The sequence below is a fragment of the Doryrhamphus excisus genome, linkage group LG7 (assembly GCF_037039965.1).
Source record: "Doryrhamphus excisus strain RoL-2023G ecotype Guam linkage group LG7, RoL_Dexc_Guam_v1.1, whole genome shotgun sequence".
Taxonomy (NCBI): Eukaryota; Metazoa; Chordata; class Actinopteri; order Syngnathiformes; family Syngnathidae; genus Doryrhamphus; species Doryrhamphus excisus.
Window position 1 is genome coordinate 16,388,058 of NC_136363.1, and position 21,888 is coordinate 16,409,945.

At 42.3% G+C, this 21,888-nt stretch overlaps 1 protein-coding gene across 1 annotated transcript in view; it reads left to right on the forward strand.

The window, feature by feature from the left end:
* The window catches only part of ptprn2 (protein tyrosine phosphatase receptor type N2), an 85,559-nt gene that overhangs the window by 49,574 nt on the left and 14,097 nt on the right, over positions 1-21,888 (forward strand). Inside the window, exons 12-14 of the mRNA XM_058059919.2 lie at positions 15,251-15,466; positions 16,494-16,697; positions 20,916-21,054. Of these exons, the coding sequence (XP_057915902.2) occupies positions 15,251-15,466; positions 16,494-16,697; positions 20,916-21,054 (559 nt within the window). The remainder of the gene's footprint in view (positions 1-15,250; positions 15,467-16,493; positions 16,698-20,915; positions 21,055-21,888) is intronic.

Genomic DNA, 21,888 nt, shown 5'->3' on the forward strand with positions numbered 1-21,888 from the left:
ACTAGGTAGAAAAAACCCTACACAAGTCGCACAAGGCCAAAAATGCATAATTAGGTTGAAAAAAACATACTACATAAGTCAAACTGGAGTATTAGTCCAAGGCCAAAAATGCATAATTAGGTAGAAAAAAACATACATAAGTCACACTGTAGTATAAGTCCAAGGCCAAAAATGCATAATTAGGTAGAAAAAAAACATACATAAGTCACACTGTAGTATAAGTCCAAGGCCAAAAATGCATAATTAGGTAGAAATAAACATTCATAAATCACACTGGAGTATAAGTTCAAGGCCAAAAATGCATAATTAGGTAGAAAAAAACATACATAAGTCGCACAAGGCCAAAAATGCATCATTAGGTTGAAAATAAACATACATAATACATCACACTGGAGTATACGTCCAAGAACAAAAATGCATAATTAGGTAGAAAAAAACATACTACATAAGTCACACTGGAGTATAAGTCCAAGGCCAAAAATAATTATGTAGAAAATTAGGTAGAAAAAAAACATACAAACTACTTGACCAAAACAGTCATTACGTCAGTCAGTCAAGTTCTAACAATAAAAGAATAGAGAACAGGCTGAATAGGTGTAAGCTGTGCTAACAAATGGTTATTCAGCTACACAAAAAATAAACATGACCAGAAAATGTGTCCAGTGTTTATGTAACATAATAATAAACAGTTTTAAGTACATTTATCTGTTTGGTTTTCTTCATCGCATTAAGAGTAGCCTCCACTTTATGCCATTTCCTAACAAGTTTCTCACTTACTCCAAACTTTCTCTCTGTTTTCAGCTGCAAATTTTACTATTTGGAACTTGTAGTCTGCAGAATATGATTTTATTTTTGGGGACATTTGTGTTCTGTTGTTCTTAGTTGTCCTAGTAAGCTAACGTCACTGTTTAAATATTGAATAGTTATGGAGTAGGAGATATCGGAGCGATATAAGAGTGCCCTCTTGTGGCTGGCAGTGAAATTATACTTTTTCATTTATAAGTCACGACTTAAAAGTGCGACTTATAGTCCGAAAAATACGGTAAGACATCTTTGGTCACGAATGAGTTAATCGATGTAAAATGTACGTGGTTTACTCGTAGCTGTCATTAATGCACCAAGAAACTGTCTGGTTTAATGGCGGCATGGTTGGTTTTTCTGACTTTGAAAAATCCTGTGGTTTATTTTATTGTTATTACTATTATTAATATTATTATTCAGTGCATCCACTCAAGACGCACATTACAGGCTCATAGCTCAGAAAATGCACTAAGTAGTCACAGACCGACTCATTTAGCCCACAATGTAAATGGAATCTTCATTAAACCCTCTTAATGCACAAGTTATTTGTTGGGTTATGTAACATGGAGCACTGAACAACTGTCTTCTTTCTTCTGCACTGTACCCTTGTGCTGTGTAGGCACTGTTTACACACAATAGTCATGTTCTTTTTAAGTTTTATTTATGTTCCCCCTTTGGGAACCCAGGATCTACAGAATGTCACATGGTGAGTACACACCCGACGTGACAAAGTGAGTCAACACACATCCATTAATGGCTGAACTGCTGGCAATTCAGTTCAATTAAATCCATGGTCGGGTCGCTGGGCTTCCCTTCTCGCCGCCAACCTTATCTAGCGCGTCCGGATGCATCATGCGTTCTCAGGCCAGTTGCGAGACAAATTTTGTCCAACGGGTCGTGGGTCTTCCCCGAGGCCTCCATTTGGATGTCTTGAACACCTCTCCAGGAGGCATCCGAACCAGATTCCCCCAAGCCACCATTGGAGCCTCTCACTCTGCTTGGAGTGGTGATCTTGTCATTTTGGTCAAAGCACATGACCATAGCTGAGGGTAGGAACGTAGATCCACCACTAAGCTGAGAGCTTTGACTTTGGGCTCAACTCCCTCTTGAAGGGATCGATGCGGAGTCTACATCACCATCACCATCATCAACACTCAACTCGTAGATGGCAGTCCACCATTTTCCGGGTGTTAACCATGGACTAAAACCTGGTGGTGCTGACTCTCATCCCATTCATAAGCTACTGTGAACCGATTCAGTGAGAGTTGAAGATCACGGCCCGATGAAGCCAGCAGAGAACCCAATCCTGCATCACCAAACCGGATCCCCACAACGCCTTGGCTGAGCCTTGAAATTCTATCCATAAAAGTAAAAGGGAAACCCTCATTGGGAATGATTGACTTATTGCTGGGAATGCGGACCAAGCTGACAGAGAACCGCCTGAATTCGCCGATCCAGTATGAATACTCCCCACAGGATGCCTCAAGGAACATGGTCCAATGCCTTCTCCAAGTCCACGAATGTTCACCCCTGATCCACATGGACATTCTGTGGTCGTATGGTTCATGCCAAAACGCACCCAATGTGATGTTCGCATGTATACAGACAAATGGATCACTTTACAGAATAAAACAGAATAATCGGGTTGTTCTGTTTTGCAGAAGATGACATAGAATGTAAACAAACAACAATGAAATATATGAATAAATAATAAATTAGCATTTTGTTCTTGTTAGAAGACTTTGTCTGATGAATATTTATACTCCTGTTTAGTTGAGCTTTAATCTAGAAAGGCCGAGAGTAGGACTCGGTAACAAACCTCCGAGGCATCGGGACAAACCATTTCAGTGTCTACCTTCAAAGCAAAACTACACGGACCGTTTCCTCGACCAAAGAAGAGACGTGGAACAAAAGCGAGTGCATGTTGATACAATCGGATGTTAATTCCAGGATACACATATAGTAGGTATATATACTATATATATATATATATATATATACTGTATCTATTGCTTCAGTCGCTGTTTCCATAAAGCCAAACAATAAAGGCACTGCGCCTTTTTCAGCAATGAGGCTGTTTTGAAAAGTGGTGAAATGCCATTAGCGCGGCAGATCTGGATGTGAAATGTCATAGTGGAGCAGCCCCACTGTGCCTCCAGCCCTGAGGAACTCGGACTCCAGCTGCCTCCCGCTGATGAAAGCCCGTCCAGCGGCTCGGCTTCTCAGCAACCTTTTACCATCACCTGACCTTTGGACTGCACAAATGCCTTTGATAGCGCGCCATACAGCTTGGTATTTGCCTCTCTATACCATGACGCTTGCCCCTCTTCCTCTCTACCTATGACAGAACTGCTCTGGTTTAATGAGCCTCAAAACGTATGCGCTTGCTAGCTGTGGACAATCTGACTGTACATGGATGTGCACATTATTTTGGTATTTCCTGTTTTGAGTATCTTAGTTTCCTGTCGAACTCACCTTGCTGAAATTTTGTCATATGCAGTAACAGCATTAAATAGCATCGTTATTAGCACAGTTATTGTTTTCCAGTAACAGGTAGTCTAATTTCTATTACAAGCATTACTGCCGCGCCAGGAAGCTAAACAGCTAGTCAACAAGAGTTGTGTTTGCTGGCACTCCGGAACACACCAAAGAAAACAAAAGAATAGCAAGTTAATCGAATGTCTCAATGGAATACAAAGTTATCACATTGTGATTAATTTGATTATTTATTACTTACTTAGTTAAGTAGCTATAACTAATTTTTCATAAACTAGAATGTTTCTGTTGCAAGTCGCCAGAGTATCGTCTGCTGATGGTGTCGGAGGAGTGTTGTTGTTGTATGTTTAGTATTTACCTGGTCTTAGTTTGTGTGTTTGCTCCACTCTTAGCTCCTGACTCTGCCTCAAGCACACTTTTTTATCATATTTTCACTCTACCTGTTTTTCTTGCACGTCTCCTTTTTGTGCCTCATACTTTTTTTTTTGCATGAATAAATGGACAATATGTATCCAAGAACTCGCCTCGCGCATCTGCATCCACCTACCTTTCATACATTCATGCCTGAGGACTGAAGCTGACAACCAGTAGTTGTTCTTCTCTGCATGTGATTGAAGCGCTCTGTTAAATGACGGGATCCTAAAGTAGGATATTTTTGTGCCTCATGCCTGTGAAAGCTGTCTGTTGATGCTAATTTGTGGACTGGCAGCAGCAGCAGCACTGGAGCTGATGGCTCGGTGCCCGGGGGAGGCTGAAACGGGGGGGGGACAACCTGTGGTGTCCACAGCTGGGTAGCATGGCAGAGGTTTGAAATATCAGCACTGATGGGCGGGGGGGAGGGATGCGGCTTGCCATTTGGCCTGAAAAGCTGCATGCCAAGGGACTGGCAGTGGATGCATGCCGAGGCAGGCTGCCATTTATATCATGCAGGTACTCGCCGAGCACATCTGGCACTTTGGTACTGCTGGTGCAACGCCACAAAACGGCAAGTGACTAAAGTTGTGTGTATGGAAGCAGCGTGTGTAAATGTAATTATAACGCCGTTGATATTTAATGAAAACATCTAAGTCGGCCTGCGTGTTAAAATTAGCACTAAGTGAACACCGAACTAACTGAATAGCACATTGTGAATTAAATGGTTGATGCCGAGCAGGAGGTTAATGATTGCACTTTGCTCCCCGTCAATTGAATGTAATCAACTGTCACATCATTTTTTTATTTACTGAAATTGAGCATAATTAAGAATCTGGTCGTAAACATCGCCAGTGGAAGGTCAGCTAAATAATGAACATCATGCTTTTTATGTTTTTATACCAGGATCTTACACTGGCTGGAGATCAGTTCAACATTTATTATACAGTATGTCACGTTTCATTTCATACACATTGTTTAATTTTAATGGTTTTGTCTCTTTTGGTGATGCAATTAATGCATCATTTAGCGTTGGCAGTACTTCAGTGAAATGTGGCGCGTTATTATGCACTGATATCGATGTCGCTTCAGTCGCCATTGTTCACTGCTACTATACAGGAAGCTAAATAGCTAGGAAACGAGAATTTGATTGCAATCAAGCGTTTGTGATAACTTGCTCTTAAAGCGCTGTGGAGGAATTTTGGCTCACTCATCTTTGCAGAATTGTTGTCATTCAGCCGCATTGGAGGCTTTTCCAACATGAAGCCTTTTTAAGGTCACACCATAGCATCTCAATAGGATTCAGGTCAGGACTTGGACTAGGTCACTCTAAAGTCTTCATTTGTTTTTTCTTCAGCCATTCAGAGGTGGACTTTCAGCTTGAGGTCACCAACAGATGACATTCTCCTTCAGCAGAATTCATGGTTCCATTTATTGTAGCAAGTCTTCCAGGACGCGAAGCAGCAAAACAGCCCCAGACCATCACACTACCACCACCATATTTTACTGTTGGCATGGTGTTCTTTTTCTGAAATGTGGCTTTACTTTTATTCCAAATGTAATGGGACACACACCTTCCGAAAGGTTCATACTCTCGTCATATTTCCCCAAAGGTCTTTGGGATCATCAAGATGTTTTCTGGCAAAATTGAGATGATCCTTAATATTGTTTTTTGTTCAAGTGGTTTTGGTGGTTTTGGTCTCCAAGTTCTTTGGATGTTGTTGTGGGTCTTTTGTGACCTCATGGATGAGTCGTCGCTGTGCTCTTGGGGTCATTTTGGTTGACCGACCACTCCTGGGAATGTTCAATATTTGTGGATAATTGCTCGCTCTGTGGTTTGCTGGAGTCCCAAAGCTGATGTTCTTTTTCTGAAATGCTTACGCCCTTACTTTTCCACCAGATGTAACGGGACACACACCTTCCAAAAAATTCCACTTTTGTCTCATCAGAGTATTTTCCCAAAGGTCTTGGGGATCATCAAGATGTTTTGTGGCAAAATTGAGACCAGCCATAGTGTTCTTTTTGTTCAGCATTAAATTTTTTTCCATCATTAGAGCCCTGTAAACATGAAATAACACCCCTATAGTCACCTTTACTTGTATTACCCAGTATAGTAAACATAATAATATAAAATAAGCTATCTTAGACTCATATTGTAGCATTGATACGTTATCCGTCCTGGCTATTGTCTCGTCAATGGAACATTAGTGACACCTAGAGACCAGTTTGTGTTCAACGTTCACACAGGAGCTGCTGTCGGCCACTCTCTACACTGTTGCTAGCACTCAGGTAGGTAAATTCGGGTAGATGTGACTATAGGAGTGTTATTTAATGTCTAGAAGGCTCTAATAATGTTAAAAAAAAACATTTTTAGAAGGTCATAAACAAGTTATCTAAGTACAGATTTTTGTTTTATGAATAAGGGCTTTGAAAATTAACTTAGTCCACAGATAAACAGACAGCACTGATGATTGGTATTTACAATGAAGTATCTATTTAGCGTCAGGTTTTCGATCAATGCAAAGAAGAAGAAAGGGTAGCATTTCATTGCTGCTTGTCGATGTTTGGAAGCCATGTCCTTGAGTGCATGCAATCACACGCCAGTCACAGTTCATTACATTGAAGAGCGAGTGGGAAGGTCTTACATTGTAATTATGTTTGTGGGTGAAAATAGGCTCCATTGATTGTATGTCTTTACAGTAATGAGCCATCAATGCAGAGCTATCAAAAGCTTGACATAAATCATCATTCACGTCTGATCAGCCCTACTTTGTGTCGTTGCCAGAGGTTGTGGTTTGAAGCGAGATGTGAGTGTTTGCAGTCTCAGGAGGGCTCAGCTCGCTGTCTTAGGACGCTGGAGGGCACGCTACTCTTCTAAAGTGAGGCGGCCGGCTGAGACGGCTTTTTTTTTTTTTTTTTTTTACCCCTCACTGTCCCTTATCTGATTGGTCGGGCTTGATTAGCATGTGCCGCTCTTCCCCCAATTAGTAGTAATTAAGGCGAGAAATCAGAGCGCTCGCCTGCAGTCGTCACAGCTCGTCAAGTGAGGACAGATGTAGTGTTTCTGGCCACCCTCCACTCTCCATCTCTGCCGCTTCTGCAGGGCGCCGTGCCAAGTTTAACCCCTCGGTAACCCCTGGGCTTACTCTCCCCGCGGGTGTGTGACAGGCCGCTGTTGTCATGGTGATAACAGGGAAGAAAATGTTTTGTGAGCCAACACACCAGCCTGTGACCAAGGACACGACACGCCGCCTCCTGTGCTTCTACGGCCATATTGTTGCTGATGCGGAGCCAGAGGTCTCATATGTCTCACGTCCTGTGTATACGTGTACGTGTACGAGTGGCTTTAATGCTGGTTTTCCTCTGATAAGACCAGTTTCTGCCATTCATGTACAGGAGATACCTGCATATTTAGTATGGAGTATTAATTTTAGGGATGTTCGATATTAACTCTCAATTTTACGATATGGATATGTGCAACATGACATATCTCCTGTAGTGGAATGAACACGAGTGTTGCATACAGCACATTTTAAATGTCAGTTGTCATGATTGGGAAAAAATCCGATATTGCATTTTTATACTGATATCGGGCCGTACTAATAATTATTGTTATTGTTTTTTTCACAAAAAACACATTCGCCTTCAGTGGTTAGCAATGTACAACATAATACACGTGCTTTACTGATCTTCACTGATTTTCATCAAGTGTGAGATTTCACATTTTCTTTCGTGGTCATTGAATGCACCATAGTTGCTGTGAGTATGCACCACTATAACTTCCATTCCATTTGTTCTATTGGTCATCGTACTTTATCATGCTTTACTAGGGCTGGGCAGTGTTTTCCATCTTGTGATATATATAACGATATTTTGTTTCCAAAAATCGTTAAGCCACAAATAAGGATATATTAACGGGATTGTTATTTTTGACAGGAAGTTGTTTGACATCCCCATCAGCAGTGTTGGGCATCAACGGCGACTTACCCTTTACTTCGTCCCGTGAACCAAGTTCTGATCGGATTTAGACGATGAAAAATTCCACAAAAATTCCTCTTCAAAATTCAGAATGATTTATTAATATTAATATTAGAAAAGGAACATTTACATAGATTCAAACATCATATTAGTGACTAGAAAAAACTGTGCTTTTAGTAACTAGATATTAGTTACTAAATCATATTAGTAACCATTTAGTAACAGCAAAAATGGTTACCAAAAATCATATTCGTAACCATTTTTGCTGTTGTTTTTTTAAATAATAATAATAATATTCATTCATTCATTGTGTACCGCTTATCCTCACGAATAATATATATAATATTAATATAATATGTATATAATATAAAAAATAATACTAACTAATAAATCAAAGTGGCCTTTGCATCCTTTATTTTTTTCAGTATGTGGCCCTCGCTAGGAAAAGGTTGCACACCCCTGCTTTAAGATCTTTCAGTAAATGATGTAAGTGGATTGAATCGCATGGAATCGTATTATTGGCTGGATATCATGATATGTATCGTATTGTGACCTAAATATTGTGTATGGTATTGGGACATTAGTGTATCGCTACAGCCGTAGTAGTACTTACAATAGTACTTACTGTTCAGTAGCTGAATCGAACCTAATAATGAACTAAAATAGTAATTTTTCTTGCATATGTTGATCCAAAATTGGGGGAGGATGTTAATGTCAAGCTAATAGGAGGATTTGGAGGTGGGTAATTGAGGCATGTATCAAAAATACCTATTTTTATGGCTGTATGAATTTTCACTATTTGCTGGTAGCTATGGAACGTAAACACGAAACGTAACGTCACACCTCGATAGTGCATCATAGCTAGCTAGCATAGTTATATGCACTTTGATACACGACTGCAGGTATTTTCCGGGTGTTTGAGAAGGAGGACACATGCTAGTGAAAACGTCTCTTTGTCCCTCCACTGTCAGCCTCAGTATCAGAGTTTTCCAGCCCACTGACGTCTTTGCATTATGAACGCTACCTTTGACGAGCTCCGTCGTGTAGTGTAGGCCCTGCCCGCCGCCACTCGTGTGACTTGATGTATTGTCTCACTGTTTTCTTCCCTTTTAAAATTAATTGCAGTTTTATCTCTCCCCGCGCTTGCTGAGAACATAATAGTTGAAAAGTATTCAAAGAAAACAATGAAAGCCTCCCTGTTTTCCCTGTCTGGGTTGGACTGTGGACGTGTACCTCTTCTTCTGGCAACAATAGAATTCATCCCAGCTCCAAATGTTGTCTATTGGGTCAGGGGTTCATATCACCAGTTAAACATCTTCATCATTGGCCCACTCATCTTTGCAGAATTGTTGTCATTCAGCCACATTGGAGGGAGAATTCATGGTTCCATCACAGCAAGTCTTCCAGGTCCTGAAGCAACAAAACAGCCCTAGACCATCATACTACCACCACTGTATTTTACTGTTGGTATGATGTTCTTTGTCTGAAATGCAGCGATACCTTTACTCACACGGTAAAAAGTTAAACGGTCCAAAGGTCTCAGGGATCAAGATCAAGATGTTTTCTGGCAAAATTGAAACAAGCCTTAATGTTCTTTTTGTTCAGCAGTGGTTTTGGTTTAGGAACTCTGCCACGCAAGCCGTTTTTTTGCCCAGTGTCTTTCTTATGGTGGAGTCATTAACAGTGACCTTAACTGAGGCCTGCAGTTCTTTGGATGTTGTTGTGGGGCCTTTTGTGACCTCTTGGATGAGTTGTTGCTGCGCCCTTGATTTCATTTAAAAACTGTATTTTGTCTTGAGTTGTGTTGTCATTGACTAATATTTTAATTAGTTTGATCTGAAGCATTTAAAACAATAAGAAATCAGGATCATCATCATCATCTCCCAGATGTTTCCAACACACTACGTCCACAATGCTGTGCATGTGTGGGATGCCTCCTTCAAGTGACAAGCATAGGCTTTCAACTACTTAGCATGGGCACTGCATGGCTGCTATTTGACTAGCTCATCTGGAGAAAATAGCACACACACACACACACCTATACACACACTTCAAATATTTCCTCTGCTGCTGAAGATGAGACATTGTCATTCCGGTAAAAGGTGGAAATGTTTGCAAACACACACAGACAGTAATGCATTCAAGTTATTGTCAGTAGTTTTTTTGCTGATGGATATATTTTATGTGTGTGTAAGCAGTTTGCGGCAGGACTTCAGTGTATTTGTGGTGGTGCGCTGCGGAGATAACGTCATATAATTTGCATAATTGACAGTGAGGCAAAAAAACTGAGAAGCAAAACAAATATTTACAAAAAATACACATTTTTTTGTTTTTGTTTGTGGCGGTCCAAATGTATCTGTGGCAGGCCGCCACAGATAAATGAATGAATGTCTAACACTGGTAAGTGAGGCTGTGGGAGCAGAAATGAATGGACGAAAATAAACTTCAAGCCCCTCTTAGCATTAACAATAGCAACTACTATTTTACATATATTTCTTTCGCATTCAAGTTGAAAGCTAAATCCAGCGTCACCATCCCAAATGGAGCCTTGGCACCAGTGTTGCTCAGATATTTTTGATGAATAATTTATTGCACCCAGTTTAAAAGAGCCAAGTGCCAAGTATTTTTTTTGCTGTAGCCGGTGTTGTTCAAGTGTGCAGGTACACAGTGCAGCGGTGGCTTGCTAATGCAGCGCTGTAAACACCATTAGGTGTCATTAGAGTCCCACCGTCCTCCCCCTCTTTGCCGCCTTGTCTTACACTCGCTGCAGTCACACACTCCCACGTGGACAGGGCTTTTTCTAAACATCAACTCCTGTAATGCATGCATGGAAAAGACTGGGAGGGCAAACAAGCAAACTGGTTATTGTCTCTTGATCCCGTCTCTGCACCAGCATGGGTGGACGTGTCCTCTGCCATTGCAGGAAGTGCACTTGATCCTGACATTTGTTTAACATTCATCCTCCCCCGCACCCGTTTGGACACGACCACTGCTTCGCCATCTTTATTTTTTTTTAATGAAAAAAATGAAACGTGTCATGGAGGCAAACACAGCAGAGCGGAGAGAGGAGTGGAAGACAGATAAGCCCCGCCGGATTGGCTGTGGCTGTCGGAACATGTGCTACCTCCAGGAAGTACTTACTGGTGGATCAAGCGGGCGTGACGCCATCTATATATTTACCGCCACTGACCGGAGAACACTTCCCGTATGTTCTTGCGCTCCAACACTCTTGTGAAAAGCTAGTGATGCGTGTCAAACGCTCACGCTGTGATAACCTTTACCATCGGTGATGCAGTCAGTGACCGTGTTTTGATGTATTTAAACATGTCCTGTAGGTGTCAGTCATGTGACACCTATTTAAGTCCATACAGGAAGAGAATTAGGAAATGCCGAACTGTTCAAGTTGTGTTTTGAGCAACTGCCCTGAGTCTATTTCCTAGATTAAGACTAATTTCCAACCATCCTAACATGGTGTCATTACATTTCATTACATTGGTCAAAAATTATACATACGAATACAAAAATTAAAGAAACTCTCCTAGTGCTAATGTGTGAATCTGTTATGTTTTATTTATGCTTAATATGTCCTATATGTCTATAACATTGGGTATTTTGAGTGCAAAGGTGACTATAGGGGTGTTATATCATGTCTAGAGGGCTCTAATTGAACAAGCCTTTATTCTTGTCACTTATACAGAAGTACAAGCGAAATTATGCAATCATCTGTCCATACATATACAACATACTATGCAGTGAGACAAGTAAAACTTACTTACACTAGACATGATATAAAACAAGTAAAACTTACTTACTTACTCTAGACATGATATAACACCCCTATACCTTTGCACTCCAATTCCAAATGTTATAGACATAAAGGACATATTAAACATAAATAAAACATAACAGATTCACACATTAGCACTAGGAGAGTTTCTTTAGTTTTTCTCTGGACAATGTATTATTTTTGACTCATCGGTGTAATGTAATGTAATGACACCATGTTAGGATGGCTCGAAATTAGTCTTTATATAGGAAATAGACTCAGGGCAGTTGCTCAAAACACAAGACCAGGACCACCACAAAGGGTTCCCAATGCGGCCAGCAGCCAGCCACAGGTTCCTGCAGCCAATTACGGCGCAAGCCGTGGTCCACGTCACGGGGAGGGGGGGGTGGCGGCGGCGGAATAACGGCGAAGGCGTTGGATGAGGAGGGGGTATGAGTGTGACTGCGTATGCGTGTCTTTGGATGGACTGTGACGTTCCCCCTGTCAGGTGCCCAATCTATAATAATGTTAAAAACCGTATTTAGAAGGTCGTAAACATGATTTCTCTGCCCAAACTATGAAAATATTCAATTTCTAAATAAAGAATTCTACATTGGGAGGATGGGGTCCGGAACCAATTAATAAAAAATAATAATATAATACAATAAAGCAGGTATTAGCTCATATGAAAACGTAAACAATGGCGTGCGAAGTGGGGATTGAGCATGTTCACTGCTCAAGATGGCAATGGATTGTGGGATTTGTTTAGGCCCGGCATTATGTGCAGCGGAGGCAGTAAAGGGTTACATTTGTGGAGTGAACACAAATAATGATTTCCAGCAGAATTTGACATGAAAACAAACCATAATGTATATACATACATCATGCAGCTAACCATTATTTTATTAGCTTGTTTTGATTAATCGAGTTATTGGTTCGGCCTCACGTGCACCAAATCAATATGAAGCAAACACGGACAGTTAGTGGTCGGGTCGGCAACATGTCAGAAAAGAGGCAAAACTGTCCATCACTGTTTCCAAAGTCAAAGCTGATCTTTTTTTTACATAGAATACAAAGGGGGCTGCACGGCGGACGAGTGGTGGACCTCACAGCTAGGAGACCAGGGTTCAATTCCACCCTCGGCCATCTCTGTGTGGAGTTTGCATGTTCTCCGGGTACTCCGGTTTCCTCCCACATTCCAAAAACATGCTAGGTTAATTGGCCACTCCAAATTGTCCATAGGTATGAATGTGAGTGTGAATGGTTGTTTGTCTACTATATGTGCCCTGTGATTGGCTGGCGACCAGTCCAGGGTGTACAGCTGGGATAGGCTCCAGCACCCCCGTGACCCTCGTGAGGATAAGCGGTAGAAAATGAATGAATGAATACAAAGGTTTTCATGGATAACTGATTAATTCACTGATTAATCGTTAATGCCATAATGATAGATATGGATATGCCAACAAACTCGTATTAGTACATTGTTTTACTTTGTTACTCAAACCATTTCAGATTTTAATTCCACATTCGTATGTACATGTGTGCTGAGCTGCCATTGGTCTTCGGAATATCGAATATCTGTCATGCATCAGTTGGTAGACATTTTGGACGGCGGAGTGGCCGACTCGGACCCGGGCTGGTCAGCGAGCAGTTTTTTTTTTTTTTTTTGGTTGTTTTTTTTGTTCTCGCCTTCACATTGCCAACTCCAGCTGTCACACGGAGAGACAATAGAGGAGAGGAGGGGGTGCTCTCTGAATGGAAAAATCAACTGGAGAGCCCCCCCTGCCCCCCCCTCCCTCTATTCCCCTCCCCAAAGACTCGTCATCTGCATTTGACAGGACCCCTGTTCTCCTCTCTTCACCGCCCCTTTTCTTTTTCCTTTCTCTTTCAGTTCTCTCCATAATCCTCCTTTCTTTCTTTCTCTCTCACTGCCGAGTGCAGCTGTTGCTCTCATTGGATCTTTTTTACAACACTGCTTGCTAATTAGGATGGCACTCACTCCATCATTGTACATGTTTAAGCGGTGAGAAGAAGATCAACTTTGGTTGAATTAAAAAAAAAAAATCCAAAATGTCGTTTTTGATTTTTGAGGAATCGTGACCATCTTCCTTACCTCCACCCCGCCAAAACCCCGGCAGGGGCGGGAGAAGCCTGAGAAACAGAGACCCCCGGTCGCTCGACAAATGAGCGACTAGCCCCGCGTCCATTCATACGGCCCCCTCGGCCTGCAAGCCTATTAGCCAGGCATCGCTCCTTCAACATTCCCTGTCGACAACATGTGGAGGCATTGCTATAGCAACCAGTGGATGTGACATGTGCAACGGACGGGGACTCCTGAGCTGCTGAATATAAGGAGGGGCTGAGCCTTAAGTATAAAAAAAAAAACCAAGCCCACCACCACCTCCCCGTCTCTTTTCACCAGCACCGAGGCGCTGAAAGGACTCACTAGTGGGGCTTCTCCACATTCTTCCGAGGCTCGGAAAATCAGGCGGGCATATCCCGCATTCTTCTCCCCTTTCTTCTGCTCTCCGACTCGCCCCTTTTTCTCCTCTTTTTTTCCCTCTTCATCTTGGTGTCGGAGCCGCTCTCCTTTGTTGGCTCGGGGTTGGTGGGTTTGGGGGGGAGGGGGGGGGGACACGTGAGACCCTCACTAGGGGAACTTTTTTTGGGGGAGAAGCGGAGCGAGTGGGCGGCCGGGGACGCATAAACGCGCCTTGGAGCCGCGGCGGGCGTCAGTGTGGAGCCTGTGGAATAGGAGAAGACACGGTGCACGGCGACATGGATCGGTTGGGTAATTATTATTATTATTTCTTGCTTTGATTGTGTGCATGTTTCTGAAACCATTGCGTAGTTCGAACGCGGATGGAAACTTAAAAGACGCTCGCATCTTCTGCCTTTTTGCCTCTAAAGGGGGAGGAGATGTACACTTTGTAGTTTGGGGTATTTTTTATATTAAAAGTATTGCAGTAACTCATCATTTTTTCTGTCATTGTTGTATTTTTATTTGTGAGTGCATCCTATCTTATAGATATTTTACATTTATTATTTATATTGTAATTTTCAAAGCATGTGAAAGTACTGTATCCATACTTTTTGTATGTAAAAGGCATTATGGTGTGAGTCAATGCAGCCTGACCTTCATTAAAGTAATCCATGTGGTCCTTGTCTCCTCTTCCTCAGCACTGCAGGGTGTAAAAAGCAAACAAACACCAGGGAAGCTGTCCTTATACTTTGGATTTGGAGTATTGAGATTTTTTTTGCAAAATGATCACCTAACATTGCAGGACAACATTTTTTTTATTGTTTTTATGTAAATTACAGCAAACATTTTATTTTAGGTGTTCCGCTGTTTTTTGACGGCGTGATTATGTCAGAGAGGATTATCTTGGCTTCTTCTTTTCAACCAAAATAAAAGCTGTCAGTCCTGCTGCTTTAAAAAAGGAATCAACGTTGATGTGATGGGAGGATCTTGACGCTTGATTGAAGAGACGTTCTCTCATCAGCTGGTGGAAAAGACCACAATTTAGCCATTTTTCAGCCCTCAGGGTGAATTTATTTTGACTCTTGCACGCAGGCAATTAGGACCTTTTTTAATGCAGCGACAAAAAAATGTATAACATTTCATGTATCATTAATTGTATGCTCAATTAGTGTAATTATGCTGTTCAAATTGGGCCCAGTGGGATTTTCCCGTGAAAGCGAGTGGACCATTATCATTCGTACATCACATTAAATGTAGCCGTTTATATTACAATGTTGTTTTTATTGTTTGGAATTCACTCTCTGTGTGTCTTCCAGAGGGGCAGCCTGACCCAGATCCCCGTGGTGAAGGAGACCCGGGTGGAATCGGGCCAGTTGGTGGTCCTCTCCGTCCTCTGCCTGCTTTTCATCCTGGTGGCGCTAGCCGTGTCCGCCACTTTTTTCTGCGTGCGCCAGCGCTCCCATCTTTACATGAAGGAGAAGCTGTCCAGTTTGGGGACTGACACCAGCACCGATGCCACGGCAACCTATCAGGTTAGAAACGCCCGCCCCCCCTTCTTCTTACTCTTAGCCTATGAAGAGCAGGGAGCCTTCAAACGCAGGTCTGCCATTGGAACAAGACGCGTCTGACATCATCATGAAACTTAATAATAATCAGGCATTCACAACAGTCAAATCTGATAATATTAAAGCTGAAGATGTGTGCGGACTCCAGAGACGTGGAGGAGGCCGCCACCATGACCTATTGGATCTCCTCCTCCTCTTCCTCCACGGGTGGCCGGGGAAATATTGATTGTGCACGTTGGGGCCACAGCTGTGCTCGCTGTGGCACTCGGAACACATTTAGCATGTGGGCCTTGTTAACGCCTTCAATATTTAATCACATTTCCACAAGGCTGCAGAAATCCAATCAAAAATGATTCCTATTCCCAGTTTGTTGTAACTCACCTGCATGTGATTTCGGCCATGATGGCCTAGAATGCATATTCAAGTCATTAAAGTCATCTAAGCAGCCACCTTAGAGAAGTACAAGAGTCTGGGTTCTCCTCCTCCTTTTCGGCCGGCAGCGTTGTTTAGCAGCTCCATGAATGATGAGCTGGACTTGGATGTTGCCCCAAGGCCAGGGCCCAGGGCGCCGCTTCATGGCTCCAATCATTAAAGTCTGACAACGGGAAAGCGGTTCCAGGATGGGGCTTAGCAGGCCCCTGCACCCCCTGAGGGAAATATCACGTTGATAGATCAGCAGATAGTATGTGCTTCTGCAACGGCTGGCTGTTATTGAGCATGGAAATAAATGAAATGACTTGGAGAGATAAGAGTGAGGGGATTTCACAGGGATGTACTTTTCTTTCTAATGGGAAAGAAGACATTACCATGGGGGTACTATATCTTTGTAATCAGCATCTTGCTATTGCTAGTAAGGTAGACAGTGCTGAGTCACTAGAAAAGGTGTAAAAGGTAGAAAGGTGTAAATCTCTGTCCCCGCTGCTTATTTCAATGATGGATGAGCATCTTAGAAACATTTTAGTTTGAACTGTCCATCATGGTGTGACTTTTCCAGGAGCTGTGTCGCCAACGTATGGCCATCCGGGCGTCGGAGCGAGTCGAGCGTCCGGAGACGATGCGCCACTCTCGACTCAACAGCGTGTCGTCGCAGTTCAGCGACGGACCGGTTGCCAGCCCATCCACCCGCAGCAGCACCTCCTCCTGGTGCGAGGAGCCTGTGCCGTCCAACATGGACATCTCCACCGGTCACATGATACTGGTGAGCGACACGTCATTTCTTTAGGTTTGTCTTTTGGCTGTTGGTAATAACTTTTTTGAGGCTTGAAAAAGCTTCCCTTATAAGCACAAACACACTGGATTGTTTGAGTGTTGCAGCACGTCATTCATTTGAGACAAGCTTGATAAAAGAGATGGATAGATGCCTGGCAGTGTTTCCATGAATGGAGAGTGCATTCATCACACTGCCTATTATATTGGGAGGCTGTAATGAATGAGAGTGAATGTGAGTAATGCCGTGTATCGCCGCTAATAGATGGCTTTTCTTGCACTCGTCAAGGCTTGTTTGTGGAGGCCCTTTGAAAACACTGACAATAACAAAGCATTTAGCCGCCAGTAACAACAAAAGAGGCCCTGTGAATCATTTCTAGGGGGGTGCTGTGATTAGCCTTAGCAAATGTAGCAAGGTGAGTGTCTTAACGCCATGTTTTGGTCCTATAGACGTTCCTCTTAACATTCCATCATCATCTCACGTCAAACCATGTGTGTGATTGCCCTCTTATCGCTGATCTCAGGCCTATATTTCCCCCCACCACCCCCCATCTCATCTCCGCTCGTTCTCGCTCTTTGGAGTGCACACCGTGTGGAGAAGGATGATGAATACGCGGCGTTCCGGAGTACACACACATACTACACACACAGCAAGCAGTTAGTCCGCCTTTTAGAAAAAAAAAAATACAAAACTTGTGTAACTTGGGGACTGAAATTGGAAGCCCCCGTGTGCTGAGTCATATCTGTGTTTATTCAGTGCTGCAGACGCACCCTGGCTTCTTTGCATAGCCTGCTAACGCAGTCATTAAAGCAGCTGGATTCTTCTATTTCCATTGCTGGGTAATTTCAGCACCATGGACAGTGTCGTTCTGTCTACCAGTATAGTACAGTCCGTGGACAAATGTTTGGGTAGTGACTGCTTTTCACCAACCTGCTTATAAAAATTTTGTTGGACATACCCCTCCCCCTCTTGATGTTCTCTCTCTGATTTTGGATCAAGGTTTGCAATAAAAGTCCTCCCTATTTAATAACACTATTTTAAAGTATATCACCACTAATAAATGATAATGTCATATGGATCGGAATCAAGCTGTAGAAGTTATACAGTCACCCCTCGCCAAGCTTCACTCTACCACAGTTTCTCCAAAATATATGACTAAACAAACCATGCTGTTTTGTGGTTGAGTATGGCCTATTCGTAGTCAAAAATATGCATATTGAAGCTAATTTGATGTACCTTGTGCCTAAACTAAACATTTGGCTAAATGACGTGGAATACAAATATTAGACATTCAGAAGACGCATTCAAAGACTCTGTGAATGATAGGTAGAATTGTACACTGGTTACTACTCTAAAACTTAAATGGCTTATTTATTCTGAAAAGTGTTAATTAATGCCCCATATTCATAAATTATTACCCACTTAGTGTGAGTGAAATGTGTTTTCTGCAGAAAAAGGAAAATGACGATTTGTGAAGGTTTAGAGTAGGGGTGCCCATTATGTTGATGGCAAGCTACTAGGAGATCGCCAAGGTAGTTTGGGTCGAGTTGTCGATGTCATATGATATCAGTCAGCTGACATGAAGCTCCCGTCCTGATTCGGCCATGCTTCCCTGCAGCCTTTCAAGCAACACACGTCCATAACAAATGTTTTCCATTCACTTGTATTGGCTAGTTTACTTCATGTCATGAACTCCACTATAGAAATTAGTGTTTTTATACATTTCTGTCCCTTAAAGTATTATTTCATAATTACATTGAAAATGCGCCCATTGCTGAAACCTTTTGAATATGTTGCCTTGATTTCGGCTGCATTGTCTTTTGCATCATCATTTTCAGTACTTGGATATCGGTAATGTTTGATAGCAAATGCTAACTGGATGTAATACATGAGCTGTGTGTCCTCATCAACGCTATGTAGCTATTTTGGGATTGTGTTGTGGTAGTACTTGACCTGCTTGTCATGTTTCAGTGGCACATATTCACTGTCATAAACAGTTGGAAGATGCCTAGTGGGATACGTTGTGGTTGAATATGTAAAACATTGTTAAATATTATCCCTCATTCATCGTGGTTAATTGCTTCCATTTATAAATCTATTTCTATATCTATTTTAATAGTTAGAGCATAGAAAACTTGTGAACGCTCTTCTAAATATGGTCTTTAACATTATTAGAGCCCTCAGACATGAAATAGCAACCCTATATTCACCTTAATACTTGTATTATCCACGATTGTAGACATAATAATAAGAATAAATAGGCTATTTAAGACATAAATGTGACTGTGATGCTATGCAGTATGTGGTCCTTATGGCAGGTTCAGAATATATTGTGTATTTTGTGATATAATAAGTTTTTTTGTCTCATCGAACATTACAGTAACATTACCCACACCTATTGAGTGTGTCTTCTACGTGCCTTATATTTATATTTTAATTCAAGTACAGTGTAACAGAAGAGTTTATCATGTCATAAATCAGGTGCTTTTAATTTGAAAGTCATGTGTTACCTGTTGTTGTCGTGTTCCTTCATCCCCGTTTCAGCAGCAACCTCTGCTGCCGAGGAGACCGCTTATAGGATTAGACATTGTTTCCCTGACACCCAGGCCTCCCATCCCAAGTCCCTGATTGGCAGACATAATCCCCTCCATTCACTAAACCTCCGCTAGCCCGTCTCTGGAATGAGCCACGGTCCACTGCCTCTCGCTAGGAGCATGCCGCCTTGATAAGCGGCTGCCGGCTGTATGGCGTTCAAGCAAAATGTGAATGTAGGAGGCAATCAAATCCAAGCTTGGGCTGATGAGAACGTGAAGCAGTAAGGAGTGGACAACTATCAAGTACTGCTGGGAGGACGTCACATATGCAAATACGTCCCTGATGATCGCCTGTGCCATTAACTCAGACAGGGTCCAAATTAGGGTTGCAGGATATCAACTATATATAATAGAAATATATATGAATGTAAAGTAGCAAAACAACATAACTATAGTAGTACACATTAATTAGCAAGTACAGCCACCACTCAAATTTCACAGCTTAAAATAATAATAAATCATGTTTTATGAATATGACCTATTAGTAAGCAAATTGAATGTATTTCTTGCTTAAGTCAAACCAAAAATGGTTAATGAAGTAAAATACAAATACAAGGAATTAAAAAGACACATTCAAATTGTGCATGTAGTATTCTACATTGGCCACCAGGTGTCAGTAATTGGTCGGGGAGACAAGCACCAGACTTGAAAAACAGGCTTTTATAACATATAACATAATAATCAACCTACCGTTTATACTGACTAGCTGTCTTTGGGCATGATATACGTATATACATTGTTATCACAAGAGTTTGCAATATATATGACAATATGGATATTAGGCCATATCATCCATCCCTAGTGCCTGCCAGGGTTCAGGTGTGGAACGCTGTGATTATCTGAGTGGATTTTCGGAGCTCGGGGCCACTTGTGCCTCGATATCTAACAATAAAGTGTGATTCCCATCATTAGTTCCATTTGTAAGCGTCTTAAAGAGTAGCCTGTGTGAACTGACTGCCATCAGAGGCTAATTAGCTATTGTGTGCAGGACGGGCCTATTATCTGCGCAGCAATGATGAATTTACTCGCCGAAGCCTTTAGCTTTGACAGACAGGAGGCAATGAAAGAATGTGTTCAGCCTACCGACGCCGCCTTTAAGATGGGATAAAGCGTGCACACATGTGGGTATCAATTTCATTGTATTACCCAGCTGATCCCTGACATCACTTTATGAGGCTGTAATCTTCCACCTCGCACAATAGCGGACTAAACCATTTAACCCTCATCGGGAGGGGAGCCGCGATACAAGACAAGGGGGGAAATATGGCGCCCGCTTTGCTAGCTACAGCCTCTAAGCTCCCTAAGATTTGCCCTGATTTGGGGAAGCACACACACACACACACATGTACCCCCCCTTCTCCGTTTCTATCTTTGTCTCTCTTGCCAATTCAATTTAGTCCTGAGCAAGCGACAGCTTAAATGCAGACAATCTTATCAGCGGCTGTGCAAGCTGCGAGGACCCCTCAAGTATTTCCACTGCAGACAAAGCTCTCAGGGGTCTTAATTGTGTCCCGCCAAATAAAACAACCTTACTTTCCCCACCTGCGTCACCAGCATCTTCCTCCCCGGCAAGGAGCCATGTTTTTAGGCTTGTCTTGTGACCTTTCACCCTCAGTCGTACATGGAGGACCACTTGAAGAACAAGAACCGTCTGGAGCGCGAATGGGAGGCCCTGTGCTCCTACCAGGCAGAACCCAGCACCTGCAGCGTGGCACAGAGCGCCAAGAAGAACCGATCCGACGCCGTGCTGCCTTGTGAGTACATCAGCTATTCCGTTTCTCCAGTGGTGGCGGTGCCTGGGCCTTCAGTTAACCATCTTAACCCATGTTGTAAGGATGAGCAGGAGGTGGTGCTTCAACAATCTCAAAAAACGGTTACTGTCATGTCAAAGTAACATCAGCAAAACCTCGCTGTCCTTGTATTCGTCAGGTGACATCCATGTAGTGGTACCAGAACCAGACATTGAAGAAACAAGGCTGGTCTACTAATTCTTTCCATGACTGTAGAACTCAACCTGTCACGTTCACAGACAGTCGGAAATCCCAAACTGCACTTTTTTGTGTGAATTTTGCAGATCATCCACAAGACAAGAAGACACGTCTTTCTCTTTTCTGTGCGGTAGTAGCCTGAGGCATTGTGGTGGCATCAGTGTGGTGTTAGTAATCATAATAATAACAATGTTGCTGTAGCTTGCTTAATATGCACATCACATTATATGTAAATGGGGCTTTCTTCTTTTCACAAGGCTTTATAGGCGGAATAGGTGATTTTCATTCCGTGCATTTTTAGCTGCATTGCCTCACATTAGGATTGTGGATGACAGTTTTCCTTTATGCATAAATGTCACATCACTATAATAGCATTATTACTATAGCAAGAAAGCCAGTTGGGGTATTAGTAACTACTCATCAGAGATGTCACCTACTCCGTCAGCCATTGTGGTTGTAACTTGTCTTGTTGAACTGTTTTTTTTGTTAATTTTGGTCCTGTCCAGCCATTGGGGCAGATATTATTAATGATCTCTGTCAGGGAAAAGTGTAAGCAACACCATCCCTGTTATATGGAGTACTATTTTGGCTTTATTTGAT